Source organism: Malaclemys terrapin, chromosome 3 (genome assembly GCF_027887155.1).
Source record: "Malaclemys terrapin pileata isolate rMalTer1 chromosome 3, rMalTer1.hap1, whole genome shotgun sequence".
NCBI classification, from domain to species: Eukaryota; Metazoa; Chordata; order Testudines; family Emydidae; genus Malaclemys; species Malaclemys terrapin.
This window is the reverse complement of record NC_071507.1, coordinates 73,259,891-73,286,215: the sequence shown is the minus strand read 5'-3', so window position 1 is coordinate 73,286,215 and position 26,325 is coordinate 73,259,891. Positions and strand designations below refer to the sequence as shown.

Genomic DNA, 26,325 nt, shown 5'->3' with positions numbered 1-26,325 from the left:
TGGGGTGGAAGAAAAGCAAAGCACAAAAAATAACAAGAAAATCTTTGCAAGCCAGCTATTGAGATCTGTATGCCGGTGTAATGAGGCTTTGCAATTTGAACAAGTCGTCTTGCATCTCAGAACCTTCTTCAAGCAAGTTTTTTCTCTTCCCACCCCCAACTATTTCTGTGCTGTTGCCTGATCCCAGAAGATACAGCTTTTGCTGTCATAAAGCACTCCTAGCTTGGCAGTGAAAATAAAGAGGCTTCAGTCCCTAGGTTTGAAGTAATTTTCCTGAACTGCCAGATCTCTGCATCTAGTCTGAGTACTTAGAAGAAGTATAGCATTCTGTAGGAATTAACTACAGGAGGAAGCTTTGATTCTGTGGCATATTTGATGCTGAGGTCTGGATATATTAACTGCCTCTTAGTTTGTCCCCAAAAGAAGCATAATGGATAGAAGGTTAGAAGGTAACAGAGAGGTAGCTGTGTTAGTCTGGATCTTTAAAAAGCAACAGAGTCCCGTGGCACCTTATAAGCCACAGGACTCTTTGTCGCTTATTATAATGGATAGAATGCATTTGCAGGGGAAGAGTTAGGTGAAAGTGCAGTAGAGAGAGAGTTAACACATCCTCTCCTAAACTTCCACTCATAAGAAAAGATATCCATGCAAAAGATAACTCAGTGCTACAGTAAAATGGATACTTGAATACATTACTATATGCTAGTAACCATCCAGGAAAATTGTATTTCTCACTATTTCACATTATAAATAAGGAATAAACGCATTAATAGTCTTCTCTGACATATGAGTAGCATCTTCATAACAGATGATTTGCTAGACTTATGTCATTTTGCAAAAAATGGTGGGTTGGGGTTTTTTTTTTTTTTTTGGTGTGGGTTTTTTTTTTTTTTTTAAAGGAGAGTATGCCTAGAGATAATTGAAGGAAATACTTGGTTATGTCAGTGTACAAATTTTAAGGGCACAATTCCGCAAGTTAAATGTGTGGTTTTTTTTTTAAGTAATATAGGTGCTCACTAATTTGTGATATTGTTATTGGGGTGGAGGGTGTCAGACATTTGTATGAACAAATGGTCAAATAAAGGGTGGAAAAAGCAACACGGCTGAAAATCATGTTTCCCTCCTGAATGCAACTGTAACTTTGGTAACTGAAAACTTGTTGCTATGTGCTATAAGGGCCATATTCTCCCTTCACTCTTAGTATAAATACCTATTTTCTATGTTAAGAAATGTGTTGTTGATCCGGGGTAATTCAGGCCCCAGTGTTGTGGATATGGCCCGCAGACAATAACTAAAAATGTATTTTTGGTGCACTTTATAGTGCACGGTTGAAAACACTGGCTAGCCCAGGTATATAAGCAATTAGGAAGTAGAAGGTGTAGTAGGTGCATTAATAAATAAAAGTATTAATATTTTCAAGATTTTTATTGAAATTAAAAAGAATGGATTGCATTAGAAATATTGTGTATAAAGGCTCCTGGCAAAATCCAGTACTATGCCGTGTAAAAGACTGGCTTACTGTATGTGTGAACAAGACAGCATCATTTGAAACCAGGATACCTAAAGTGAATAATGATTTTTTTCCAAGTGTATGGCTATTGCACCAGGGCAACTTTGGGCAAGTTTTCAAACAATCAGCCATATTTATTATTATGTAAATGTAAAATTGTACATAGAAGGGAGGCATTGAACATTCTTGAAGGGCAAGAAGTGCAAATCATGCAACTGCACAATTTGCATATTTATGCATTGTTACTTTGGCATATTTTTCCTTTTCAATTGAAAAATCATTTAAATTTTCTCTTCCTGTTTCTCTGCTAGTGATGGGCACACTGTAAAGGCCAATAAAAATAAAGACTTTTAGTAAACATTTTAGCTGCCTTGGAATCCCTGTGAAACTCAAATATAAATACAGCCTGGGAGAAACTCAGACACTGAGGTGAAGGGTGGGGAGAGGGGAATGTGGTGTCTTAGCCAAACCATGGAAAATGCCAGGTTAATTCCATTAACAATATCACAGACTCTGCAGGAGCAGCCCTGAGGCTCCTGCTTGCTTTGTGGGGAAACTCTCTCTCTCTCTCTCTCTCTCTCCCTCCTGGGGGTCTATTTCACATCCACCAACACCCCCCCCCCCGAGAGCCCCAGTCCTAGAGGCCACATCCAGCCCCTTCTCTGCCACTGTTGCTGGTCCTGTCCCTGTTCCTTCAGCCCTGCTCCTTCTGTGAAAGTGTAACACACTCACTTCTCTGGCCACGCAGGAAGTTGGGATGAGATGCTCTGAGTCTACCTACATACTTATGGTCTCTGGTGGTTCACTCCAGCCACAGACTGGAACCATCCAGCAGAGACCACGTGCATATTTGTGGGTACAGGATCCACCCCAGATCCCGTTTTATTCCTTTGTCTCACCAGGTGATTCAGACTCCTGGGCTTCCGACTGGGAGAGAGCAGGGAAATCGGGAGCTTTCCAGGAGCGAAGGGAAACTCAACAGGCCTCTTCCATATCACCCTCTTGCTTTTTAACTTAGAGGGGAGGGTTTTTTTTCTTTCCTCTATCTTTTCTTTCTTGGACTCCAGTGTCACAGATATCACTGAATGGAGAATAAAGCGTCAGTGAAGCATAAAACAACCAACTGCTTGAGGCTGGGACAAAACTTCTCCCATTGGTTTCATAATTGTCCATTATCAGGTTTCTTGCCCTTTTCTTGGAAGCATCATGTACTGGTCACTGTCAGAGACAAGTTACTAAAGTAGGTGGTCTCATCCATTAGAACCATCATAAGTGAAATAGCCCAGAAACTTTGGAATCCACAATGTCAATGTCCTTTTGTATGATCTTCTTCGAAAAGAAATTTCAGAGCTGGGAATCGGAGCTGTTAAAGGGAAGGAAGATGCCAGTGTTTGAAATATTTGTTTTGCTCTGTGTATGAAGTGGGTACTCAGTGACTCCTTTTCAGCTATACTGTGTGCTATGGATCTGAGGCCACAGCTCCTTGCTTTACAGATATTTATTTTCCTGTGCATCCACTGAGGAAAGTTACATGTGAATGAAAATGATCCACTGATGCTATAGAGGGTCCTGTGGCACCTTTGAGACTAACAGAAGTACTGGGAGCATAAGCTTTCGTGGGTAAGAACCTCACTTCTTCAGATGCAAGTAATGGAAATCTCCAGAGGCAGGTATAAATCAGTGTGGAGATAACGAGGTTAGTTCAATCAGGGAGGGTGAGGTGCTCTGCTAGCAGTTGAGGTGTGAACACCAAGGGAGGAGAAACTGCTTCTGTAGTTGGATAGCCATTCACAGTCTTTGTTTAATCCTGATCTGATGGTGTCAAATTTGCAAATGAACTGGAGCTCAGCAGTTTCTCTTTGGAGTCTGGTCCTGAAGTTTTTTTGCTGTAAGATGGCTACCTTTACATCTGCTATTGTGTGGGCAGGGAGGTTGAAGTGTTCTCCTACAGGTTTTTGTATATTGCCATTCCTGATATCTGACTTGTGTCCATTTATCCTCTTGCGTAGTGACTGTCCAGTTTGGCCAATGTACATAGCAGTGGCATTGCTGGCATATGATGGCATATATAACATTGGTGGACGTGCAGGTGAATGAGCCGGTGATGTTGTAGCTGATATGGTTAGGTTCAGTGATGGTGTTGCTGGTGTAGATATGTGGGCAGAGTTGGCATCGAGGTTTGTTGCATGGGTTGGTTCCTGAGTTAGAGTTGTTATGGTGCGGTGCGTGGTTGCTGGTGAGAATATGCTTAAGGTTGGCGGGTTGTCTGTGGACGAGGACTGGCCTGCCTCCCAAGGTCTGTGAAAGTGAGGGATCATTGTCCGGGATGGGTTGTAGATCACTGATGATATGTTTCCTGAGAAAACTACAATGTATTGGTGACCTCCCAGAAAACACCATCCTAGCCACCATGGATGTAGAGGCTCTCTGCACAAACATCCCACACACAGATGGAATACAAGCTGTCAGGAACAGTATCCCTGATGATGACACAGCACAACTTATTGCTGAGCTCTGTGACTTTATCCTCACGCACAATTATTTCAAATTTGGTGACAATATATACCTCCAGACCAGTGGCACCGCTATGGGCACCCGCATGGCGCCACAATATGCCAACATTTTTATGGCTGACCTGGAACAACGCTTCCTCAGCTCTCATCCACTCATGCCCCTTCTCTACCTACGCTACATTGATGACATCTTCATCATCTGGACCCATGGGAAGGGGACCCTGGAAGAATTCCACCATGCTTTCAACAGCTTCCACCCCACCATCAACCTCAGCCTGGACCAATCTACACGGGAGGTCCACTTCCTAGACACCACTGTACAAATAAGCGATGGCCACATTAACACCACCCTATACTGAAAACCCACCGACCGCTATGCCTATCTTCATGCCTCCAGCTTCCACCCTGGTCACACCACACGATCCATCGTCTACAGCCAAACACTGAGGTACAATCGTATCTGCTCCAACCCCTCAGACAGAGACCAACACCTACAAGATCTTCACCAAGCATTCTCAAAACTACGATACCCACACAAGGAAATATAGAAACAAATCAACAGAGCCAAACGTGTACCCAGAAGCCTCCTGCTACAAGACAGGCCCAAAAAAGAAACCAACAGAACTCCACTGGCCATCACCTACAGTCCTCAGCTTAAACCTCTCCAACGCATCATCAGTGATCTACAACCCACAGGACCCTCTGTTGCTTTTTACAGATTCAGACTAACACGGCTACCCCCCTGATACTTGATGCTATAGGTGATGAGGAGAAAAGCAGTATTTTTGCCTGTACCAGAGAGAAAATAGAGTAATGAGAGTTATGAAAAGTGGTTTAACTATACAATTGAAACCTCAGAAAGACATGATATAAAAATGTTTTGAAATTAAAATTGGAGATACTCCAAGTAAATAGTAGATCTAATGAAACTGGTATTAGGGTCCTGTATCACTCTCCCCAGAATGAAACAATATGTAACTGGGTGGATTTGTGACTGTACAAAAACCTCAAGTTGGGGCTGGTGGTATAAACAAGAATCAGTGACTTGAAAATCTATTTTCCTCTAGAGATGGATCCAGACTTATTACTTTTCATTTGCCATTTAAAAAAAAAAGTTCAACAATTTGAAATGGAACAGTTTTACTATGTTGGATTATAAAGACCAGTACTGTATTACAATTTGCACCAACAATGGAAACCCTCAGTAACATCTTTCCAAGAGGCATCAGAATGACTTTATAAGACTAGACAGACACAAGTGTGGGTTTCTGACATGTTGTGAGAACTTGGCAAGGAATGCAGGTTTCTCACCAGAAATTACCACAGAAATAATAGTAAACCATTGAGCAGAATAAAATAGCTTGCTGAGAGCTACTGAGGACCTGGAAAATCCAACATAGGAGTTGCCGGAGATGTGAGTGTTGCCTATACGTTTAAAACCAGAGAAAATATTTTGTTCTTGCATACAAGTACTTATTAATGATTTACATGGATAAAATGGGAACTGATTCTGGGACTCTCTTCTCTAATTTTGGAGTGTCTGTGTTATAAAAGATTCTGTACCGCATTCTTGGAGTCTGCACTAGAATAATACACGAATAGTACTGGGGACAAAGCAAGGTCCCAGGGAAAACCGATGTAACCTGGCTTGTGCTGTAAAAGAGAGATCTAGTGTACTGTTGTAACATGGCATAGCATAACAAGGTGTATGACTGAATTAGTTCCTTGTGAATAAATTATCCAAGGTCTTGATGAGCCTAGAGGGACCAGTAGGGATAGGGATTTATAAATAAGACATAAAACCTGAGTTTTTATGATGAGTGGTTGCAGGTGCTGTGCCCACATATTGTACAGACAGATCATGGATAATATTGGTTGAAAAACAGCGACTCTGGTTATTCAACACATTCTGTGGAGTTTTATTGGAGTCTACAGCAGCACCCATTGTGTTCATTTTGAAACCATGTGCATTTGCAGAGACTGGCTTCATCCCCCTCAGGTTGGGAACCATGTTAGCAGTATCAATCCTAAACACAGTTTAAAACTGCTGTTAGAAGATGGTTTGGTCCTATACGGTGTTTGGACAAGCCATGCTGAAGCACTTTTGAGTCATGTTGAAAACTAGCTCTCCTAACATGGTTCTTGGGCCTGTGCAGATGAATTCCAGGTTGCATGTGGGCTGATATCAGTCCTGGAATCCATTACTTTACACCAGCAGCCTAACTGTTGTCGAGTGAAGAGACAGCTGCCTATCATGACCAATATTGTCACATTGTTTGCTTGTGCTCTCCTGTCTCTCTATCTAGCTGTTGTCTCCTGTCTTCTAATTAGAGTGGAAACACTTTGAGGCAGGGACTGCCTTTTTGTTTTGTATTGGTAAATGCCTAAAACAATGGGCTCCTGGTCCATGTATGGGGCTCCTAGGTGCTACGGGAATATACTACTATTACTACTACTAATGCAGTTAATCGGGTAGCAATTACTAGACAAATTCCTCTTAAGTTTACCAGTAAGTGGAGCTCAAAGCTTGAGTGTCAAAAATACTTTACCTTAACACTAAATAGACTGTTATTGTGTAATATGCTTCTCTCTATTTTAGTGTGAAGTGGATTAAATTTTGTATTGTTTAAGTGCAGTGAACTGCTATCTTAATTATATGCTTACTATAAGCTCAGTTGAAAAACCTAGAATATGTTGAAATGGCTAAATGTTGGGGTAACTCTAAAGAATGGGTGTGGCTTTTTCCGTATTGTAGATTTCAGCTCCTTTTTTGTCCTGTTTGATTACTCGTTAAAGTATCTACCTAATATGTCTGCAGTAACCCAATTACAGTGGTATTAAAAAGTATTTGGGTTTGGACTGAAGAGCTGTTGCAACATATTTTATTTTGAGCAGACCAAGGAGCTGCTGGCACCGGCAAAGATTTTAATATATCTGGATTCTGATTAAAACTACTCTTCTCATGTAATGCCATTGCCTCAGAGTTTCCATGGGCTAGTAGGAAAGATTCAGATTGCTAGTTGCATAGCAGACTCTGCATAAACCCCCAATAGGGCACCAGGAGAAAGGGAATAGCAGAGGGAAGCCTGGAAGATTGCCATACATTCTTTGTCTGGGTCAATAGTGTTGTAAATTTATGTTAGAAGGTGTTGGGTACAAGAGTGAGAGATAGTAGTTCAATAATCCTGTCCTAGTTTTATGGGACTGGATGTGGAAGTGATTGATCCAAATAAGAGTAGATATTGTGACTAAAGATATTAGTAAACACAGAAACATTTTAATTGGATTTAATAGATGGCTATCAAACCTCTGGGCTCGTATAGAAGGCCATTAGAAAATGGTAATTTTTTTTTTACCTGTTTTTGTTTTTCTTCAAATTTTGTTTATAAGGATCTTGACTTCCCATGTTTGACTCCTATGTGGGCCAAATATTAATTTAAGAGTTTTTCAGACTCAAGTCTTATTACTCAGCTTCAGATGGAAGGCTTTGAGCCAGAAAGCCTGGAGACAAACATGCTGGAGATGGTTAGAACATCCACCTACCCACATCTTTACCTGTTTGTAGAGTAGAGCCAACCTATTTGGAATATTATAGTAGGACATGGGTAAAACAAAGAGAGGAAAATTTCCTTTTTCATTTGAAGCTTAGCATTTCCTTTAGGGTAGGCAATGGATGCAGGTGTTTTGCTCTTGTAGCCTGCAGTACAATAACTGAGAGAGCTTTTGTAACTGGATGGCCAGCATATACCAGGTAGCACATTAGAGTGAGGAAATACTATCTTTTAGGGGGTTCAGAGTCCTCTGAATTTAGGCTTTTGATACAATTCACTATGCATTTGGTGGTGAGAAGAGGATTAGTCTTCCAATTGTTATGTAACCAGATTGTGTGTACAAACGTCATCACATTACAGGGGCAGGGCATGTGAAAATGTTGTTTAGCGTTAAGAATGTATCTGTCAATGAAAATTCAATCTCTTAATCTCTTTAAACAAAAATAACCTTGAGAGGAGCGAGACCTGGACCAATGTTATACTCTAAGTCAGCAGAGGATTATTAGAAACTCTCTAGTGGGAAAGTGCAATAAAACCAGTTCTCTAATCTTTGAATAATGTGTATAATCTCTCAGTTCAGTCCACAGACAAACAGGAAACTAAAGTGCATGCTTACAAGCATGGGCAGCGGGTATCGTAGGCAGGGGGAGGCTGTGCCTCCCAAAACAGCCTAGCGTGGCCCCGCCCACACTCTGTCCCCAGACCAGGCCCCCACCTGCAGTTCGCAGCACTCTGCCTAGGCTGCCTGGGGCTGGCTGGCCTGTCTCCTGCAGGGACTCAGGGCGGCTGGTGCTGGGCCGCACCGCCCTGTGTGCCAGGGGTGGGGGTACTGGGGCCATGCCTCCCATCGCAAGAGCTGGGGGGTGCGGTGGGAATGCAGTTCCTCGGGCACAATGGGAGGGGCTGGGGGCTAGCCTCCCTCAACTGCTGGGTCACTGGCCGCCCGTGCTTACAAGTGTGTGCATTTGTGCAGGAATGGACACAGGTATGTGAATGTCTAATAGCCATTTTACACTTTGAAAAACTCCCCCCAGCTCCCATAAAAAGTGAATGGAGTTGGACACCTAACTCCCCATTTGTGCCTTTGAAAATTGCTGTCTGAAATCTGTAATACTAACAGATATTGTATTTGGGCTGACTGGTACAGATTAATTACAAAAGTAGCAGGTTTCTTCTTTTCTCTTTGTTTTTTATTTCCTGTTTCCCCCCCAAAGTGTTAATTAAACATTAAGGCCCTGATCTTGCAAATAGATAAGCAAGTGAATATTACATGCACGTGAATTTAGGATTTACATTAATCCTTATGGGACTGTTCGCATACCCAAAATTAAGCACGTCAGCAGCGTAAGTGTGTACAATTAAGCACTTAAAAAAAAAAAAACCTGTCAAATGATTAAAAGAATTAATAGTGATTAATCACAAGATTAAAAAACTTTAATCACAATTAAGCACACTCAAACAATAATATAATACCAATTTAAACTTATTATAAATATTTTGGATGTTTTTCTACATTTTCAAATCTTGATTTCAATTACAATGCAGAATACAAGTGCACAGTCTCACTTTATTATTTTTATTACAAGTATTTGCACTGTAAAAAATATAAACAAGAGGGCATACGAATGTTTAGCATATCTGGCATGTAAATACCTTGCAATGCTGGCTACCACAGTGCCGTGCGAACTCCTGTTCTCACAGCCAATGGGAGCTGCAGAGCTAGCACTCGGGATGGGGCGGGGGCAGCATGCAGAGCCGCCTGCCGCACCTCCACTAGGAGCAGCCGGGATAGGTCGCTGCTTGCAGGGAGCCACCTGAGGTGAGCGCTCCCTCAGATCCGGCATCCCGCACATCCTCCTGCACCACAACCTGCTTCCCCGTGCCCCCTCCCACACCCAAACTCCCTGTCGGCCCCACGCCAATTGGACTATAAACCTTCGATGAAGATCAGAAATGCCGGTTTATAGAGCTTTCCGGTTGGTGAAGTGCTGGATAAAACAGCTCTTACTGTATTTGAAAATGTTGAAAAGCATCCAAAATATTTATAGTTTAAATTTGGTACTATATTATTGTTTAACAGCGTGATTAAAACTGTGATTAATCATGATTATTTTTAATTGAGTTAATTTGATTTGAGTTTATCGCTTGAGTTAACTGCAATTAATTGACAGACCTACTTAAACATCAAGAAAAACAAAAAGGTGATTGTACACTATTAATTTTGTCCCCCAGAATTTCAATGGACTACTACATTTGATATGTTGTTTTAATTATGGATGCATATATGTCTGAGCAAAAATTGTACTATGAGGTATTTGATTAATAGCATTTGATCATATTAGATAACTGTAATTGAATATTCAATTAATGACACAAATATACAGTATTCCTTTTATTACTTTACCCACATGTGTAAAATTATCATACTTATAAATTTATTTAGTATTTGTGTTTGTGAATAGACTCTCTCCTTCTTCTCTTTCTTGTTGGGGAAGCTGCTGTAGTATCATCAGAGTGCCACACATAATCCAAGTGTTTTGCCAGGGAATTTAGGTCGAGCATGCACAGGCCCTTGACTGTAATGAATATAGAAAGGGGACAGAGTATAAACTTGGGGATGAGGGGTGTGTGTGTGTGTGAGAGAAATAAAGTTACAGATGATCTATGAAATAACTGTGTTTCAAGGTGTTTGGTGAATTAACTTAATCTGACTGACCTTTTCAAATGTTTTGACAAATGCATATTTTGTAAAATAGACTGCAAGAAGCCTGCATGACTACTCATAACGTATTATTGCATAGAATTGTCCTAGGACAGATACAGTGTTGACTTCTATAAGAAGAACAGGAGTACTTGTGACACCTTACAGACTAACAAATCCATTCCAGACAGTTGACAAAAAGGTGTTAGGATACTTAATATGGGGAAATAGATTCAATTTGTGTAATGACCCAGCCACTCCCAGTCTCTATTCAAGCCCAAGTTAATGGTATCTAGTTTGCAAATTAATTCTAGTTCAATGAGAAACTGCTGGAGTCTGTTTTTTTTTGTTGCAAAATTGCCACCTTTAAGTCTGTTACTGAGTGACCAGAGAGGTTGAAGTGTTCTACTGGTTTTTGAATGTTATGATTCCTGATGTCATATTTGTGTCCACATCCACTTATTCTTTTGTGTAGAGACTGTCCAGTTTGGCCAATGTACATAGCAGAGGGGCATTGCTGGCACATGATGGCATATATCACATTGGTAGATGTGCAGGTGAACGAGCCCCTGATGGCATGGCTGATGTGATTAGGTCCTATGATGGTGTCACTTGAATAAATATGTGGACAGAGTTGGCATCGGATAGGTTTTGTTGCAAGGATAGGTTCCTGGGTTAGTGTTTTTGGTGTGTGGTTGCTGGTGAGTATTTGCTTCAGGTTGAGGGGCTGTCTGTAAGCGAGGACAGGTCTGTCTCCCAAGATCTGTGAGAGTGAGAGATCGTCTTTCAGGATAGGTTGTAGATCTTTGATGATGCACTGGAGAGGTTTTAGTTGGGGGCTGAAGGTGACTGTTAGTGGAGCTGCTTCACACACAGGGCTAGATTAACTCTCCTGGGGCCCTGTATACAAGTCTTTTTCCTAATTTAAAACAAAATGATCACAATTATGGCATTGAGGCTATTAACACTATACTAAACTTGCCTTTTAATTAACATAAAGCCATTCTGTGGTTACATTTCAGTCTTAAAACATGTAGAATATAGTTCATTCCAAATAGCCTACTTCTGACCTTAGAACAGCTGTTATATTAGTTTCTTTCTGGGAGGGAGTTTGGGTGCAGGAGGGGGCTCCAGGCTGGGGCAGAGTGTTGGAGTACAGGAGAGGATAAGGGGTGTGGGCTCTGGGAGGGAGTTTGGGTGCAGGAGAGGATTCTGACCTGGGGCAGGGGATTGGGGTGCAGGAGTGGGTGTGAGGTGCAGGCTCCAGCCTGGAGGTGCTTACCACACTTTTTGAAACTTCAGTCTTACTAAAAATATTCTTAAGTTCCACCAAAACAATGTTTTGTTCAACCCAAAATAAACATTTTTTTTAACTTCTTTAACTTCTCGGAACTGCCCATGAACCAAAAAAAATCAGTTATTCATACAGATTTAATAGCGAATTATGTTTTTGCCCTCTTTCTAGCTTACTCATAGTTGTTGAAGGATATTTTCAAAATACCCATATCATCATTCTCCTTCCCCTCCTCTTCATTGGCATTCTGCACTGGAATGCCAGTTTGAAATCTTTACAATATCCAGTAATTCACTCTGACATTTCTCCTCCCCTTCTTTCAACTTCAGCTGCTAAGGGAGCAGGATTTCAATGCACTGTGGCTTGGCTCCCATTTGATTAATTAATATGCTTGCATAATATTTGCTATGTAGGGAGCATGAAGAGGAGCTGGAATGGGGGAGAGATATTTATCTGCCTATTCCCTTATGGAAAAGACTTATATATTAGTTTAATTATATATATATATATATATAAATAATGTCTTTTATATTATATTTATATTATATTAATTAATGGGAATTAAATAATGTGGCCCTACAGAAAGTTAAAAGTATACCCTTTTGGTTGAGAAGTTTTAGTACCTTCATGCTTTGTAACAAGCACTTGAAATTTGGCAAGGGATTTGCCCTAGTAATTAAGGATGTACCTCTTGCTGACCACTTGCAAATGTAGACAAATTTGGGCATATTTTCATGTGCTCAGTAGCGACTTGTTAACTTGGCTGCTAAATTCTCTGAAGCTTCCCATTACCCTAGGTATGCTCCACCCATCCTTGCTCCTAACTACCAGCTGGACTGCACATGCCCCATCCCCAGAGAGTAACTGAGCACATTCCAGTCCAAGGTTGCATGACCAGTCTAGAGCTTTCCTGCAGCTGTTTTTCCTATCTGCCAGGGGCTACTGCAACACCGGAATTGAAAGCAGAAGACTCTTCTGTTGGCATTCAGGCAGTGAGCCGGAGGAGGAGGAGGAAGTCAAGTGGCACATGCAGAGGGTTGAGGAACATGGAAGGAGATATGCAGGTGCAAGAACCAGCAGGGGAGGACGGGAGGATGAGATAGGAACAAAGGGGAGAAGAGGTAGAGGGACAGGAACTGAGGATGGGGGAATATAGGACAGGGACGAACGTTGGGTGGGAGGCAGATGGGCAAAAGCTGCAGGATTGCAACAGGGTAGGGGATAGGGCGGGAGCTGGGGAAGTGGGAATAGGAGAAAAGGAAAGGGAGTGGCTTGAGGGATGGGGACAGACAAAGGTCTGTAACCACTAGGGAACGCTATGATACCGGAGTCTCACAAGTCCTTTGCTGTCTAACAAATTAGGTGGGTCCTGAAGGGGAAAAAAATAGTATTTGATCATGTAATTAAAGACTGTATTCCTGCACAGATAACCTCAATGCTGGCATGTCCTGATTTTTGAGTGCTTGACTTTGCAACCTTAATCATCTTTTTAACATGTGTGGGGTTTTTTTTGGATGCATACAAATATATCTTCCCTATACTATAGTAAGATTATTTCCTATTCCATAAGGGTTTCTATAAGAAAATGTTTGTTTCCTCAGTCAAAGCTAAACATGGTGTGCTCTTGGTTTCAAAACTTACAGAATGACTTTGATTGCTGTGTGAACATTTCTAGCCTTACTAACATAAGTAAAAATAGACTGGGAACAAAGATGGAGCAATTGTAGTTTTTAAAGAAGTAAGCTGTAAACACAAGACGTTGTATCACTCGGTGTGATCCAGCGAACCGCTACAGGCTTCAGGAATTGCATTATACTGAAATAACTCCTCACTCTGTTGCTATAAAAAGTCTGTCCAAAGTACTGAATGCTGCTATAGTTGCAGTGGAAATGTAGTATGTTAGCACTGAAGTTGGGTCAGAGACTCAAGGCTATCTTGGGCTGCTTAAGTTAGATATTCTAAAGGCCTGATTTCCCCTCCCTGCTCCCCCCACCCCGCTCAGAAACACTGAGCACAACTTAAAAAGAACAGGAGTACTTGTGGCACCTTCGAGACTAACAAATTTATTTGAGCATAAGCTTTCGTGCCCACTTCATCAGATGCATAGAATGGAACATATAGTGAGGATATATCTATATATATATATATATGTGTGTGTGTGTGTGTATATATGTGTGTATATATATATGCAGAGAACATGAAAAGGTGGGAGTTGCCCAACCAACTCTAAGAGGCTAATTAAGTAAGATGAACTGTTGTCAGCAGGAGCAGGAAATAGATTCAATGTGTGTAATGGCTCAGCCATTCCCAGTCTCTATTTAAGCCTAAATTGATAGTATCTAGTTTGCATATCAATTCAAGTTCAGCATTTTCTCATTGGAGTCTGTTTTTGAAGCTTTTCTGTTGCAAAATTGCCACCTTTGAATCTGTTACTGAATGGCCAGAGAGGTTGAAGTGTTCTCCTACTTATTTTTGAATGTTATGATTCCTGATGTCAGATTTGTGTCCATTTATTCTTTTGCGTAGAGACTGTCCGGTTTGGCCAATGTACATGGCAGAGGGGCATTGCTGGCACATGATGGCATATATCACATCGGTAGGTGGTGTGGTGTGGTGATTAGGTCCTATGATGATGTCACTTGAATAGATATGTGGACAGAGTTGGCATCAGGCTTTGTTGCAAGGATAGGTTCCTGGGTTAGTGTTTTTGTTCTGTGGTGTGTGGTTGCTGGTGAGCACAACTTGTACCTCTTGACTGTTCAGTCCCTCTTTCAAATCCAATTCCAAATGTTTAGGAGAAACTTGGTTACAAATACGTCCAATAATATCATTTACATCCACATTTACCATTGTTAGAAACTATTTTACAACCATAGCTGGAAACAACGAAGCAAAATTTCTGGAAGGGATTAGCAGCATGCTTTGGGCTAAAATAGTTGCTCTTCCTTCCTTTAGTTCTCTCACCCCCTTCCCCACCTTTACAGTGGTGCCAGCCCTCATTTTATTGGAAGTCTCATGAATTTTGAATGCTTGGGGTTGGCAATACTCAACTAACCAGACTAGACAGGGAAATTGAGCCAGAATATATGATGCTTGTGTCAGGGACTGTCTGTGTGTCATGAGTGGTGGTGACTGGTGAGCATGTTGCTGGGTTTTAATCTATTAATAAAAGTAGACCCCCCCCCCCCTTCCTGTAAAACTCTTGCCAAGCATGCTTCTGGCAGTGCTGTTTCTGACAACACTTTTGGAACACTGTTGTTGCTCGAACCTCACTAACGGTAGTACAAAAGAAAGACAAATAGGAGCATGGGAGAGTGGAAGAAGATAATGTTGGGAGCAACAGATGACTGAGTGGAGAGCAGCATGATGTTTAGCAGGCTCAAGCAAAGACCTGAGCTGAATTACAGCAGCAACAGCTTGCACACTTAGAGAAGGCAGCAGAATCAGATTCATGTTTCTTGAGCCAAAAATAAATTATTAATAATATTATAATATGTTGTCTTTTATAAAGTGGAGTACCAAATCAATTTTTTTATCCATTATTGCTGCTTTGGGGATTTATAAGACCTGTCTCAGATTTCCTAAAATATACCTTTCTTGATTGAGTTACTTCTTTGCTGGAGGTTGTTGGCAAGATCTGAATGGCGATGTAACTTGTAGCTGTAACCTGAACTGTCATTGAGTTAGTATCCCTTCCCATCTCAATTTAATATTTGGGAGAAAGGGAGTATATTCGATTATAGCCTCAAGTGATGTGATATGAGAACCAGAAGATCTTCAACAACCTGAAACTCCAAAAGTCATACGAAAAGTGGAAACTTGGTTAAATTACAAAGGATGAATATATTTAAAAAAGCAACAACAACAACAAAAAACCAGAAGCATGCAGAGATAAATTTAGAAAGCCCCCAGCACAAAATGAGAGTTAATTACCTAGGGACATGACAGGTAACAAGAAAACATCTTACAACTACATTAGAAGGAAGAGGAAGATGAAGGACAGGGTAGGCCCTTTACTGCATTTTCTCTTACTATCTTTCTGTCCTCAGTGAGTAATAGCTGGAGTGTTAAATGCCTTTTTAGTTTCAGTTTTCACCAGAAAGGTTAGCAATGATCAGACAACTAGCATAGTAAACATCAGTGTAAATGAGGTAGGATTTGAGGGTAAAATAAGGAAAGAACAAGTTAAGAATTAATTAGACAAGTTACATGTCTTCAAGTTGTCAGGGCCTGGTGAAATACACCCTAGAATATTTAAGGAAATAACTGAAGAGATCTCTGAGCCATTACTGATTATCTTTGAGATCCCAGAGGACTCAAAAAGGGCAAATGCAGAACCTATCTATAAAATGTGGAATAAGGACAACCCAGGGAATTGTAGATTAGTTTAATTTAACCCAGAAAGATAATACAGCAAATAATTGAGATCAATTTGTAGGCACCTAGAAGATATGTTGATAAGTAACAGTCAACATGGATTTGTCAAGAACAAATGATGTCAATCTAACCTAATATCCTTCTCTCACGGGGTAGAAATCCTGGTGGATGGGGGAAGCAACAGACATGATATAGCTTGACTTTAGTAAGGCTTTTGATACGGTCTCAGATGACCTCATAAACTAGGGAAATTAGCCCAGATGAATTTATACAAGGTGGGTGCACAATTGGTTGGAAAACTGTACTCCGAATAGTTATCAATAGTTCACAGTCAAGCTGAAAGGACATATTGAATGGAATCCTGCAGGGATCTGTCCTGCAACTGGTTCTATTCAGTATCTCCATAAATAATTTGGATAATGGCATACATAGTACACTTTTATAAAGTTTGCAGATAGTACCAAGCTGGGAGGGGTTGCAAGTGCATTGGAGGACCGAGTTAGAATTCAAAACTATCTTGACAAGCTGGAGAAATGGTCTGAAATTCAATAAGGACTACACTTAGGAAGGAATAATCAATTGCACAAATACAAAATGGGAAATGACTGCCTAGAAAGGGGTACTGCAGAAAAGGATCAGGAGTTTATAGTGGATCACAAAGTAAATATGAGTCAACAATGTAATACTATTGTCCACCCCCCCCACACCAAAAAAAAAAATGTGAACTTAGTCCTGTCTCAGTGCAGGGGACTGGCCTAGAAGACCTATTGAAGTCCCTTCCAGTCCTACATTTTTATGACTCAGGTCTTCCAAAGTTCTCCAGCAACAAAAGTAAAGGGAAGAACTGAAGTTTTAAAAGTAACAAATAAGCATTTTTTTTCTTGGGGGTTGGGGGCGGGGGTAGGAAGAAATATGAGGCCATCCAGATTTCACCCTTAGTATTTAAGAAATTAGTGCATTTTTATAATGTTACAAAGTCTGTTTCTAATTTCTTCTTAAATGTATGGTTTTGCGGTCTGTGTGTTCTGCTTTTTAGTGTCAGTTTGAATCACTTCAAAGAGCTGAAAAAGAATAAAGGACACCATTGGGTTCTTAATAGGGTCAGCATCCCCAATCCACTACTGATGTCTGTCTGTGGAAATGGGAAGCTTCAGTTCTAGCGACAGCATCTGTTTGTACTTGAAAGTAGCTGGAAATGAGGCTGAAGCTGCCCTGAATAAGGGTAAACAGGTCGGTCTCTTTTTTCTTTTTTCTTTTTTTAAACCTTCTGTTCTACCCATAGGGTGGAGCTTTTAATTGCTGTCTCCCCACCCCCATATTCACAGTCACTTCATCCCTATCTGAAACCACTGTACCACAAAGGGCTTCAAATCTTAGATTCTACATCTCTGACTGTAGTCAGTTTCAGCAAAAAGAATAGTGATTTGAGGTAGTGAAAGAGATTCCTCTTTTTCCCCCTCCTCCTTACGAGACTATTGTGTTGCCTTTTTTGGGTCTGGCTTTGAGGGGAATCAATGTGGCTAACCCTTTCTGACCATTCAAGTGGGTAATAATCTTAGCCCCTCAGATTGTTCCTTCTGAACTAGCTATTTCATATACAGAAAATTTAAATAGCTTAACAGCTCATTTTAAACATGACCCAGTAAGTGTGTTAAAATATTTAACCCATTTAGTGTTAATAGAGAGAGTTGTTCACAGCAGTTCAGCATGAAGCTGTTTCCATATTCATATACAATTGAGGTCATTTAAGCTTGCATTTGGTAAAACATGTATAATCTAAACTGACAATGTATTTTTACTTCAGATTTTCATGTGTGTGTTTGTGCAGTAATTTCAAGGGACATATGCAGTATTAGAACACAGATTTGTTTAAAGATAATGCCTTCTTCATGGTGGTAATCCTTATTAGCATCTTGAGTCAAGACATCAATAGGTGCAATGTTTAAGGGGGGGATGGTTTAGTGCTACTTAAGTTTGCTGCAGAGATGAGTTGAAGGGTTTTTTCCCCTAATAGCATTTTTGTTTAGATAACAGATGTTAATCTAAAAATCTTCTGCTCTTTTGATAACTGGTATTGAAAAACATGTCTTTGTTACCTAATGTGTTCAAATAATCATCATAAATTGGAGAGAACACATCCAATACAGATAGAGAGCAGGATGAGAAATGCATGATGTTATTTTTGAATCCAGAAACCCATTTAATTAATCAAACTGTTTAAAAAATATGTATATTGTCTGAAGCCTATAAGATGGTTTAATGTTTAAATGAGATTTGTTTTTAAAGTGGTGAGTAATTTACCAATGAATACTATATTTGTTTAAATTGAGTAAATGGGAATGAAATCTTTGGCTAAGTATGCTGTTTCACTGAACAGATATTTAAGGTTAAAGTCCTTTGCTAAGACTGCCAACAATGGTGCCGTTTCAAAGACCAGAGAATCATCAAGCAGGGGTGTCACACTTACTTCCTTAGCACTAGGGGGAGTTCCTCTGATTGGTTTAAGGCACGGTTGCCCAAATCTTCCAGAATAACTGGCGATTTTTGGGTTTCCAAGTTGACACTTTAAAGGGGCCTGACTTTCAGAATCAGGCCCCTCTAAGGTGTCTTAATTTGGGCACTCACAAATCACCGGTTGCTTTTAGCAATTTGTCCCACTATAGGGAAGCATGCATTGCTGTTGGCGATTATTTCACAAACCCAATTAAAATCATCTTAGAAATCTCTTTTCTCAGACTTACTGTGCATTAATGTGAAAACTGATCATTTGCTGCTTATCATGCCATTTAATTGTCCTGGCAGGATTTGGTGGTGGCTGACTTTTCTTCTAATAAGAACGTTGATCTGCTTTAAAGGAATACTATTTTTTATTTTACAGCTTGATTGGAGGCAGTGGTTGCTGCTCTGAAGAGAGAGGCAAAGACCTAACAAAAATTTGGCTGTCATAACTCCTTAGTTGTGCTTTGAAGCTGTAGGCCCAAGGATTTGCTTTGTTTCAAGGCAACTTCAGTTGTATACCAATCACATTGTACAAAAGGGAAAGATTAATTTCAAACCAATATTCTAGGTGTACTAAATGCAAAGAATATATTTCCTATTGAGAAGGACAGTTACCTATATTTATTAAATATAAACAGAGGTGGTGTTGTCAGAACAAGCTACATTTTTACATAAACACTAAAATGGTGGGTGTTAAAGGGGTACTAAGCAAGATGCATTATCACCATTATACAGATGGTGAAAATAGTGGACAGAGAAGTTGGACAACTTGTCTGAGGTCAGAAAGCAAGTCAGTTGTATAGAACATACCAGAACTGAGGTTTCTTGCCAGCCAAGTGTCTGAATCCATTAGACCATATAGTATTGTAGTGAAAGATAAGGAATCAAAGAGAATATTAATTGACACAATGAAGAGAAATGGCCTTCAAAACTATCAAATCTTTTAGATTTGAAAAGTGAACATCAAATCCTAGATTTCTTCTTTCATGACATTAAACCACCTGATGTTAGGGTAATACCTGATTCTAGGATTGTACGCTATCTGTAAAATCTCCCCAGTGAAATTGGAAAGTATTCAGTATTTCAATATGTCTGAACAAAATGCATGCTTCAGAAAACTGGATACATTTTGCAATACGGCCTGTGAAAATTTCATTTTGTTTAAAATCATTCTTTACATAGAAATGTTCGAAATTTCTTGCATTCTAATGTGAAAACCACATTTAATGAAAAGCAAAATGCCCCGTAATTCCAACTAATTTGTTTCAGTAAAACTCTGAAAAATGCTTTGATGGCTTTGTTGGATTATGATTGTTACTGTTTTGGCCACAAATTGTATATGCAGCTAGTCCGTGCTGAAACTTTCTACTAATTCATTGCTCCCGTGTTTCCTCTTCTCTCTTCTCCTGCACTTGTTCCATCTATTTCTTGTAAACAGGAACAACCTTAACTTTGGCGTTTCCTGATTTGTCTGTTTTTAAATGGTTAACCATGCAACTTTTAGTAGTCTTTTTAGTATATATTTCTGCATTACATGTGAGTGTGTAACTAATCTGTTCTTTTGTTTTGTTTTTTTTTAATTCTCCGTTTGGCTAGACTTGTACAGCACTAGCTTCTTCGGACCTGACAGTATTGTCATCTGTTACATACTTTGCAAGAACAACCTGCACAAGATCAGGGCCTTCCATATTTTATTGGTGGAGAGAATATTTGGGGCAGAAAATCCAGGTTTTAGTCCTATACGAGACTACCTCCATTGAACCTGTGCCTCTATGTACAAAGGCCTGTGTTAAAATGATTCTCTTCTGGCCTGGAGCAACCTTTGGAGCTCCTTAAATGTCACTCTCAAATGGCCAGTAATTATGATTTTTTTTTTTTTTCAAATGACATGAGACTCTCTCTCCTGAGAAGTAGAGCACCAACTCTAGAATACTAGTATCCCCTTCTGTGTAGTTCTAAAGCTAAGAGTTGGAAGACTTTGGTTCTATTCTTGACTCTGTGCCAGCTCGCTATGTGACCTTGAACAAGTTATTTAATCCTGTTGTACCTCATGTTCCCCATATGGAAAATGGTGAAATGTATACTTGACTTTTGAGGGCCTGTGATTAAAAAAATAACTGTATAAGTGTAAAGTAGAATTTAATTATTTTTCTGATAGCAGGAGACTGATTCTAGAATGGAAATTCAGGACTCTTGTTTGTTTAGTACAATGGCTAGGCCACTTAAGCCAACTTGATGTATATTTTCTCTTTGAAGCCCTGTGAACAATAAGTAGTACTGAAACTTTAATTTGTATAATTCTTAAACTAGCGCATAGAGATTTATTTTTACTTGAAGGTTGATCTACTGACTTGTAGGATATACTGAGAAACTTGATGTTTTTAGTGTCTGTACTTGTCAAGCTCTTTATTTGAGGAGTTAGATAAAATGTCCTAAGTTTTTTATTCTACAAAGATGCTTACAAATTATCATTGGTCTATTATATAATCTTTGCAGGGCGAACTCTTCTGGAAAAACTGTTCAGCCAGCAGGAGAATGCCCCACAGGAAGAAGCAGAAAAGCTATGTTCTAGGATCATTGCGATGGGGCTCCTACTTCCTTTCAGCGATTGCTTCAGAGAACCATGTAATCAGAGTGCGCAGCAGAGCACGCCCACTTTTGATGTAAGTTGCAGAATATATACTGTAGTTACTTATCATGAAAATTTTAAATAATCAATGGTTTATGATACCTAACAATCTAGGAAAATTCTCCTCTTAGAGAGAACTTTTTCTCCCCGTGATCAAGTGACTAAAATTATCATCTTAAATGTGGGCAACTAAATTTAGTGTTTGGGTTCATACATGTTCATGACTGGATATACAAAATATAATGGAAACAATTATTTCCCCTTTCCCATAAAATGGTCTTCCTCAATATTTGAGGGCATAATGGTAGTGTCTGCTACGTTGCTGTACTGTAAACTGGTGAAAATAATAGCTACACCAACCCTCTTCTCTTTTTTGTAGGAAGGTATACATGGCTTTCTGCGTTTCAATCATGAGATCATACCTGGTCTCCTGCAAGTCCAATGGTAGCTTCACTGGAAAACCAACAGTATACCATTCTGGCAATGCCAGATTAAGAAATGTTTGGGGCCCTATGTACAATGGCAATTGGGGGGACATCTTCCCTGCTTCTGGGGAGAGGGGTTGGGTCCTACCCTCAGACTCTGAGGCCCTGGAGTGTGTGTGTTGGAGAATGAGCCCACAGTGTGCAGACAGGGCTCTTATTGGCCCTATGTTCTTTTGTGTGTTTCTGCCTCCCTTCCCCCAACACCCCAAGGTGGGAGCCCTGTGCAAATGTACTAAATGCACAGTTTGACAATCTAGGCCTGCATGCTGCCATGAAACTCCACAGAACTCCAGTGGGATGTCTCTGTGCAACTGAATGTTCCTTCCTAAGTGGAGTACTTTGCATTTGTCCTTATTACATTTCATTCTGTTTACTTCAGACCATTTCTCAACTTTGTCGAGATCATTTTGAATTTTAATACTATCCTCCAAAGTACATACCAAGCTGGGAACGGTTTCATCGTCCACAAATTTATAAGTGTACCCTTTATGCCATTATTTAAATCATTGATGAAGATATTGAACAGAACTGGATCCAGAACTGATCCCTGCGGAAGCCCACTTAACATTCCCTTCCAGTTTGATAGTGAACCACTGATAACTATTCTCTGGGAAAGGTTTTCCAACCAGTTCTACATCCTCCTTATAGGAGTTCCATCTAGGTTGTATTTCCCTAATTTGTTTATAAGAAGGTCATGGAAGACAGTATCAAAACCCTTACTAAAGTCAAGATATACCATATCTGCTGCTTCCCCCTCTCTACAAGGCTTGTTACCATTTCAAAGAAAGCTGTTAGGTTGGTTTGACACAATTTGTTCTTGACAAATCCATGCTGATAGTTACTTACCAACTTCTTATCTTTCGGGTGTCTGCAAATTGATTGCTTAATTATTTACTCCATTATATTTCTGGATACTATTCCCCTTTTTATAGATTGGCACTATATTTGCCCTTTTCCAGTTCTCTGGAATCTCACCCTGTTTTCCATGACTTTTTGAAGATGATCGCTAATAGTTCAGATATCTCCTCAGTCAGCTCCTTGAGTATACTAGAATATATTTCATCAGGCCCCGGTGACTTAAAAATTACGTAGACAAGTGAGATGTTTTCAACTTGTTCTTTCCCTATTTTAGCCTCTGATTCTACCTCGTTTTCACTGGTATTCATTAAGTTAGATGTCCAGTTTCTATTAAACTTTTTTTGGTGAAATCTGAAACAAAAAAGTCATTTAGCACTTCTGCCATTTCAACATTTTCTGTTATTTCCCCCCCTCATTGAGTGATGGGCCTCCCCTGTCCTTGGTCTTCCTCTTACTTCTAATATATTAGTAGAATGTTTTCTGTTACCCTTTGTCTCTAGTTTAATTTCATTTTGTGTCTTGGCCTTTCTAATTTTGTTCCTACATATTTGTGTTATTTGTTTATATTCATCCTTTATAATTTGACCTAGTTTCCACTTTTTGTAGGACTCTTTTTTAAGTTTCGGATAAAGCATTTGAACAAAGCATAATGGTAGGTGAGTTAGGTTTAGGGGTGGAACACTGCCTGCTGCCAGTAGTAACCATCAGCCAGTGTCCTCCTTGTGACAGAACCATACCATCCTCCCCCTGGTGGCATGACAGCAGTCCTCTCTAGCTGGATAGCTTCCTCAGCCTTGGATGTCCTTTGTCTCAATATGAATACTCTCAATGAATTACTCACATGTACAGGTGCTCCTCAGCCTGGCCTCCTCCTCCTGTAACTCTCCCACCAGGAGGCACCTTTCACACTGGATGGTCCCTGCAGCCTGGCTTTTTGTGAGTCGGAAATGGAGGCCACAGTCTTTGCAAATCCACACCAGGATCTGGGTAGAGGCATCCAGGGTAAGGTTCTTTGTCTGGATGCAGGTGGAGGAGACAAGAGCACCGTTGGCACTGGCAATGCAGCCTTTCTTCCATAGCTATTATATTATGTAATATAATGCTAGTGTAGGGTAGCTGCTGGTATTTTAACTGTGTCATTTATGTCCATGGTCTGTTTGCAGTTAGTTGTCTCTAGTGCTGTCACTGGTAGAGCTGCACCATTATTACCAATGGCATGAGATGTTGAGGTGTGGGGAGGGAAAGTCTAGTGTAGACTGAGATGCAGTTGTCCTTTCCTTCTCCTGAATAACAAACTCAGGCACTAGTAGATCATTTTAATTATTACATAGGGGTTTTTTTGTGTTTTGTTTTTAGTATTTTTTGTGTGTGTAATGCGGTCTTATTCTTCACATGATCTTGGTGACATGGCCTTTGTTTACTTTGATCAAGATAGTTAATATATATCTCTGTACTTTACATGTTTAAAATGCTGTACCTCACAATAGCTTTGTGGGATAGTATCTCCATTTTATACTTGAGGAAACCAAGGCATAGAGAAGCCATGTCACATACACAAGGAGATCTAGTGTATTAGTGGCATAGCTGAGATGAAACTCCAGGCTTCCTGACTTTGAGTATAATGCTTCCATAAAGAGTAGCTAATATTTTAATTTAACAACTGGTAAAATACAAAAACTCAAATATCTGTAGTTGGAATAAGTCTGTCAAAACAATATTTTTTTAAAGTCCTAGTGATCTATCCCAGGCAATTCAGTTCATGTGGAGCATAACTCCAGGTTTCATCTGAGAATAGTTGACAGTCTATATGAAGAAGTTTTGTTACCTGATTTGGGGACTGAATTAAAGATGTGGGCACTTAAAACTATTTCAGGCAATTGTAAAACAATGTGGAGGTTATAACATTGAAAATGCACAGCTACAAGTATTGCCTAAGATTACTAAAGAGCTTGGGGGGGGGGGGGAAATGACCCGTAGTTTTTCATATATATATATATATATATATATATTTAGTGTCTCTGTTTCAGAGTTAACTGTACCCTTGACTCTCCCTGTGGTCTTCCTCGAGGGCATCTACTTAAGGTTTCTGCCTCCTGGCCATCACCTCCGTGGCAGAAACCAGTTTCAATTCATTCTGGACCAGGGGTTTAGGCTTACAGTTCCTCTGCACCTCTCTGTGATTTCCCCAGCAGGTCTGACCAGAGCCCAGTGCCTGGGGTTAAATCTTTCTCCGAGAATACAACAGTGTACACCAGTTACCAACCAGTCTTCACAAAACAAAATACGTTTAGTCATAAGGTTAAAGAGAAAACGTATAGAAAACAAAAGTTCCTAAATGCTTACTAAATGCTTCTCAGAGGTCACCCCCAAATTCAGCATAGGGCTCTGGTCTGTGTTAGTCTTTCCAAACCTTCAGCAAGGTTTGGGGTCCCCCTAGGAACCAAGGTCCTGTCAGTTTATTGCATTTACAGGAAGACTTTGTGCCAGTTTAAACTCAGTCTTTTTATGGCAAAAGCCCTTTCTTTGTCTGGGCGGTTTCTGGAAAACCAAGTCTGAACCAGTATATGCAGACTTCCTCGGGGGGGGGGGGGTACCACTCTGGAAGTGTTTACAACCTCAGTAATTCGCCTTAGTCACCCCCCAACAGTTTTTGTTCCTGGAGGAACTCCCCTGGAGTTGCAATAATCCATGGCCTATAGTGATGCATAAACTTAATGCAATGTGGTCCCCAAAGATATTGCACGTGGTTGCAATATCTGTCACATGTTTAGTTTCAGCATTTTGGCAGCATTTTATATATGATCAGTTTTACTATTTCTGACATATAGTCAGATAATCAGTTTTCCCCTTTTGTTTGTGGGGTTTGGATATAGCAATAGGTGAAAGAGAAACATTTAAAAAAAATGGAACTGTAAAACTAGAGAGTCTGGTAGAGAGGACCAGGGCAAATGTAGTCACTGAAACTACTTTACTTTTCTAATTCATTTAGCTTTTAATTGATTAATTGTTGAATTGACTGTTCCTTTAACATTTTTGTTTTGTTTTAAATGTTCTGGTATTTTTTATCTCTGTGTGACGTATGATCTATAGCTTTGGTGCACTGGTGGTTGCTGCAATTCACCTTGAGTGACAGGGAGCAGCAAGAAATTGTACCATATACATTTTTGACAGCTCACAGCTTCAGTCTCTCTTGCTTTAAAATTTGTGCAGTGAACTTCTTCAGATTTCCTGATGACATTCTTTTCTGCATGCATTTAAGAAAAATGCAGCAGTTAAGTTCCCCACATGAAAATATTATAACTGATCATTACTTGTTTTATTTTGTTCAAATTGGGCCAAGAAATAAGAAAAACACCATTGCTTATATAAGCAAGATGATTATTCTGGAAGTCCTTCACCGATCATGTTGGTTAGAGTACAGAATAGCTTAAGAAGTGGGATCTGTGGCCAGCTATGGAGTTTTATGAGCATTTGCTTCAGCCTCATCCACATAAGATTTTATTGGCCTACCAAGATTAACAGTATTATTTTGAAACTAGTCATGAGACAATAAATGCTCAGTAGAAGAACCTGAGCAGAATAGATCATTCTTCCTGTATGATAATGGCAAAACGTTCTCCTGTTGCAGCCTCAGTGATCACTTTTTTGTTAAAGCTTCTGTGGAAGAAGAGGCTAACTACTATTTGGTTATGCAGGAAAATCTAATAAACAGGAAACTGTCTAGAAGACATAATATAAGTTGTTCTCTCTCAGGAAGGAAGAGTTCTTCAGAATCCAGACATTTCTAGATGCTTTAATTTCATATATATGTTCCGTAAAATATCACTCATAAAAATTATGACTTGCAGTACTTGTGTAGTAAAAAAAAAAACAACAAAAAATATACCTCACACTCACATTCTCATTTG

The 26,325-nt window shown here is 39.9% G+C and overlaps 1 protein-coding gene across 1 annotated transcript in view; it reads left to right on the top strand.

Moving 5' to 3' along the window:
* The window catches only part of FMN2 (formin 2), a 231,279-nt gene that overhangs the window by 8,950 nt on the left and 196,004 nt on the right, over positions 1 to 26,325 (top strand). Inside the window, exon 2 of the mRNA XM_054021267.1 lies at positions 20,942 to 21,108. Within this exon, the coding sequence (XP_053877242.1) occupies positions 20,942 to 21,108 (167 nt within the window). The remainder of the gene's footprint in view (positions 1 to 20,941; positions 21,109 to 26,325) is intronic.